Here is a 4763-nt window from a genome sequence, read left to right as displayed (position 1 = left end):
ACACCTGAACGCCTGAACGCCTGAACGCCTGTCGCGCGAAGCTCAAACTAGTCCCGGACCTTTTTTTGTCGCGCGAAGCGCGCGACATAGGCGTTTCCGCGCGTTTTTTTTTACCATAGAAAGTAATGGGAAACGCGCGAATTGAGCGTATCGCGCGACAGCAAGCGTTTTTATGCGCGTTTTTACGCGCGTTTTGACGCCCATACAGCTCCAAAACAAAACAGGAAATGACATATTTTTTTACAGGAACTTGTGAAATCACCATTTTACTTTACTTACAATAAAGAAAAGTCACATTTTTCTCAATGGAGGCCGAATTTGATCGAACCCTTTCGATGCTGGAGCCTGAAAATTTCATCAGGATGGTGAAGGAGCACCCCTGTCTTTATGACAGCAGGGCACCGGGCTACAAAATGAGGACCACCCGTTGGGACGCTTGGTGTTCTATTGGGAGCCAAATCTATGAGAACTGGGCACGGATAAATAAGTCCCATGATAGCAAAGGTAAACTCTATCAAAAAACATAACAGAAATACAAAATGCCACTAATGAAATAATGGAATGATTGTTTGTCGTTACAGTAGGCATTTATTACCGTACCAATATGCTGTTAAGTTTAAAAATGTGTCTTTACAAATATGACTATTGTGCGGTCATGCGACATGGCTTATAAACATAAATTGCGTTCTCTTCTTCCCACAAATAGAGCTTATTAATGGTGATATTTGATCCCCTCTGTGATTTTTAATAATCCAAAAATTTAGTGACATTTTTCAAAAAAAATATTATTTTACACATCTTTAATCTAAAAATATTAAAAAATTCAATCGACCTAGCGACTACAGCGTCAGGTGGGGACGGGGGCTACACAGGACCTACACTCTGCCTGCAGTGATCAGTAAATATATGTTCACTGCATTCATTGATACTGTGACAAGGGGATGGGGGAGTGGATTGGAGATCCAAAAGGGGATTGTGCCTACGTGTACTGGTGTCAGTGTCATCACTTCCCTCTTCCTGTGTTTACACAGGAGGAGAAAGTGACACGCAGGGGGACACATATAGAGCCACTTAACCCCCGGATGTACCCTGGGGGTCCTGATCGGACCCCCAACCCACGTCTAGGCGGTCACTTACAGGCCCTTTATTAGACCACAGAATAAATACATAAACTAAGTTTACAATAGATAGAATGTCACTAATATAAAATGGCACACAATATCATAGGGCTATTGAACCCAATGATAAAACTGTATCAAAATAAAATTAGAATGAGACTTCTTAAAACATGAATCATTTTTTATTTTTTTTCCACAAAACAGCATAGTAAAGAATATATTTCACAAAATAAGCGTGTCAAAAGCTGAAAAGTTCAATAAATTAAATGGAATTGAGCTGCCAAGGGACCTGCCCTTCAGGAGAGACAAAGTATGCGGCATACTGTTCACGGACATGTGTCCCCTGTGTGTTCCCACGTACACCAGTCCAATGAGCTCTTTCCAGAGTCTCATGGACTGGCTCCTCGTAATCTAGACCATCGCGCTGCCTGACAAAATTGTGCAAGGCACACGCCGCTTCTACAGCACTAATGGCATTTTGCATGTTGAGCACAATCGGTGTGTGGAGAACCCTCCACTTGTTCGCCAAAATTCCAAAAGCACACTCAACTACGCGGCGTGCTCTGCTAAGCCGGTAGTTGAATATGCGTTTGTCTTCGTTCAGATTATGTCCTGAATAAGGCCGAAGTAGGTGTGTGTTCAGAGCAAAAGCCTCATCACCCACAAAGACACTTGGTAGGGGAGGGCCGTTTGTGCCCGGGAGTGGACTATTTTGTGGAAGGTCCAGACCATCTGTTCGAAGTAATTGCCCAAAAGAGGAGTTCCCAAAAATCGCAGAGTCTGCACTACTTCCATAGGAACCAATGTCAATGTAGGTAAAGCAATAATTGGCATCAGCCACAGCCATTAAGACGAATGAAAAGTATTTCTTATAATTGAAATACTGGCTCCCACTAGCCATGGGCTTAACAATTCTGATGTGTTTCCCATCGATCGCTCCCAGGCAATTCGGAAAGTTACAGCGTTCCCAGAATACTTGGGAAATTTTTTCCCAGTCCTCTGCTGCCGGTTTTTTAAACACAATGGGTTTCAGGACTTCCCAAATGGCACTGCAGGTGTCCCGAATTATATAACTGGCAGTAGATCTTCCAATACGAAACGAGTAATGCAGACTTGCAATCGATTGTCCAGTTGATAGATACCTACAAAGAAAATAATATATATTATTTTATTTTATTTTTTACAGTGAAAATTCTAAAACTCAGATGGAAGAGTATAAGGGACGCCTACGCTCGCCAGCTGAAGGCACAGCGGGAGCAGCGCCGAAGTGGGAGTGGAGCATGTTCGGTGAGAGAATACGTTCATGCAAAGGAATTGGAGTTTCTGAGACCGGTGCTGGATTTGGGGAGGTAAACCATTATCTGTACTTTGCTCGGTAAACCAAATGTTTTAAAATTATTTTTGAATACATGATTTCTTTTTTCAGTACTGAAAGCTGCTGGGACGAGGCTGCCACAGCTGTAGTAGACAGAGAGAGCGTGGCAGAGAGAGGGGACAGAGAGAGCGTGGCAGAGAGAGGGGACAGAGAGAGCGTGGCATCGGGGGATCAAGCGATGGCTACTCTGGAGCCGGAACCGCAGCACTCCGAGGCATCAAATGCTAATGCAACAAGACCACTTGCAGAGCAGCCCCCAGTTAACATTGCGCATATTGGACCTCCGCGTGCTCTGCGTAGGAGGGCTCCTGCTCCGGATCCAGCCCTGGATCGTATGTTGGACATTATGACCAACATGTCTGACCGGATGAGCAATAGATCGTATGGGCAAAATGTAGCAAAATGTCTGGGGGAACTAATCGACAAAGTTCCCCCAAATCTGCAAGCGGTGGTGCTGTCCTGTACGGCTAGATACATCTCGACATTTATACCCCCGACAGACGCTGACGATTTATCCGAACCACCACCACCCTATGGCCCATATGCCAATAAACGGACCGAGCATGTCCCAACACCACCCACGACCCATTTCTCCCCACCACCCGTTACCCTTTGGACAGGACCACAGCTTTCCGACCAACCTCCTCGACCAACACCACCACCGACTTCTGCGCACCATCCTTTCACCACCACTCTAACTCATTTACCTCCTGTGCCAACACCTTCCACTCACACTTCTCTGAATCCTTTTCCTTATTCACAACCTTCTTCTTACCACCCTCATTCTCCTTTTCCTCATCTCTCAACACCACCTGTCACATACAGTACTCTGCCTCCTACAACACTTTCTTCTTACCACCCACCACCTTCTACTTACCCTGCGTTAACGACTACACCTACATCACATTACCCACATCGACCGAGACAATCGACTTTCAGGAATGCCCCAACACGAACACCACCACCACCACAAGCAACACCACCTTCCAATTGGTCAGGGGAAGACAGCACCACCTCCACTTGGCCCCCTTTTGCCCACGCACTGTCGGTCGCCATGTCACCGCACGGGGAAGAGGACTCCTCCCCAAATTTACAGCAATTGTAAATAAGGATTATGTATAAAACATTTTTGTATATTTTGTGTATTTGTGCACTTTGTGTATATTTTCCTAATAAAAAAAAAAAGACCCAATGTTTTGGTTGATTAAAATATTAAAATAATTTTGTTCCTACAGAATTTTTGTTTGGTTTTTATTACACATATATATATATATATATATATATATATATATATAATAGAGTGTATTACATTCAAAGCGCTAAATAAAAATTACCTCAGTGTTATGATAAGTCGCTCCACAGGGGGGATACAGTTGCGGAAGTAGGTGTCCATCCTCTGCAATCTGTTGATCAACAATTCCAGCAACTCATCAAAGCTGTAAAGGAAAATGAAATTTAAAATTGGCAATGGATTGGTACTAGGGTTGCCACCTTTCCGGGATTCGCCAGAACAGTTCGGGTTTGGAATCATGTGTCTGGGTTTCAGACTGCCTGACACTCTGACAGATTTTTCTGACCAGAATATGGATTTCCGGCAGGGTTAATGGCTGCAGGGGATGAAAACTTACAACCCAGCAGCCACAGATATACCAGGATGAGATGTGCTATCTGCCAAGGGGTGAGTGAGCTCACCCTCCATCGCTGTCTAACAGAAGCACCCACCCCCTTTCTCTATCCTGCCTCTTGGTGAGTACACTAGGAAAAATCAGAGTTCTCACATTGGAGTCCTCTCCGTACATCAGAGATCTCGGTTTCCCCCTTAGATCATGGTTCACAGAGCATCCCTTATGTCTGAGTATCTTGAGGTCTCGCTTCAATCAGATTATGTTGGTTAACCCATACAGTGAAAGGGAAATCTGGGAGTTGAGATGCAAAAGGGTGACTGTGATGTAAAGGGGGACTCTGTGCACTGTAATGTAAAGGGGGATTCTGTGCACTGTAATGTAAAGGGGGACTCTGTGCACTGTAATGTAAAGGGGGACTCTGTGCACTGTAATGTAAAGGGGGACTCTGTGCACTGTAATGTAAAGGGGGAACTTTGTGGACTCTAATGTAAAGGGGGAACTCTGTGGACTCTAATGTAAAGGGGGAACTCTGTGGACTGCAATGGAAAGGGGACTATTTTTATTATATTCATATGATTAGAAATGTAAAATACTAACAAAATATATGTATAGTTCATAGTATTAAAAAAAATAGTTGTGCACCGC

General features: G+C 44.1%; 2 protein-coding genes across 2 annotated transcripts; one reads left to right on the top strand and one right to left on the bottom strand.

Moving 5' to 3' along the window:
• Positions 1-1281: 1281 nt before the first annotated feature.
• On the bottom strand, positions 1282-3863 carry LOC120926571 (protein ALP1-like). The gene is made up of 2 exons (XM_040336654.1): positions 3828-3863; positions 1282-2260 (listed from the first exon to the last, which is right to left on the bottom strand). The coding sequence occupies exon 2, from the start codon at positions 2017-2019 to the stop codon at positions 1381-1383; it is 639 nt and encodes a 212-aa protein (XP_040192588.1). The 5' UTR covers positions 2020-2260; positions 3828-3863; the 3' UTR covers positions 1282-1380.
• On the top strand, positions 2260-3615 carry LOC120926563 (extensin-like). The gene is made up of 2 exons (XM_040336642.1): positions 2260-2467; positions 2545-3615. Exon 2 carries the CDS (start codon positions 2672-2674, stop codon positions 3596-3598), a length of 927 nt encoding a protein of 308 aa, XP_040192576.1. The 5' UTR covers positions 2260-2467; positions 2545-2671; the 3' UTR covers positions 3599-3615.
• Positions 3864-4763: the final 900 nt, after the last annotated feature.

Source organism: Rana temporaria, chromosome 1 (genome assembly GCF_905171775.1).
Source record: "Rana temporaria chromosome 1, aRanTem1.1, whole genome shotgun sequence".
Lineage (NCBI taxonomy): Eukaryota > Metazoa > Chordata > Amphibia > Anura > Ranidae > Rana > Rana temporaria.
This window is presented reverse-complemented; position numbering and strand designations above follow the sequence as displayed.

Bases quoted from the DNA above. Each gene is read 5' to 3' on its own strand.
- LOC120926571 (XM_040336654.1), bottom strand. From the start codon at position 2,019: ATGGCTAGTGGGAGCCAGTATTTCAATTATAAGAAATACTTTTCATTC.
- LOC120926563 (XM_040336642.1), top strand. From the start codon at position 2,672: ATGGCTACTCTGGAGCCGGAACCGCAGCACTCCGAGGCATCAAATGCT.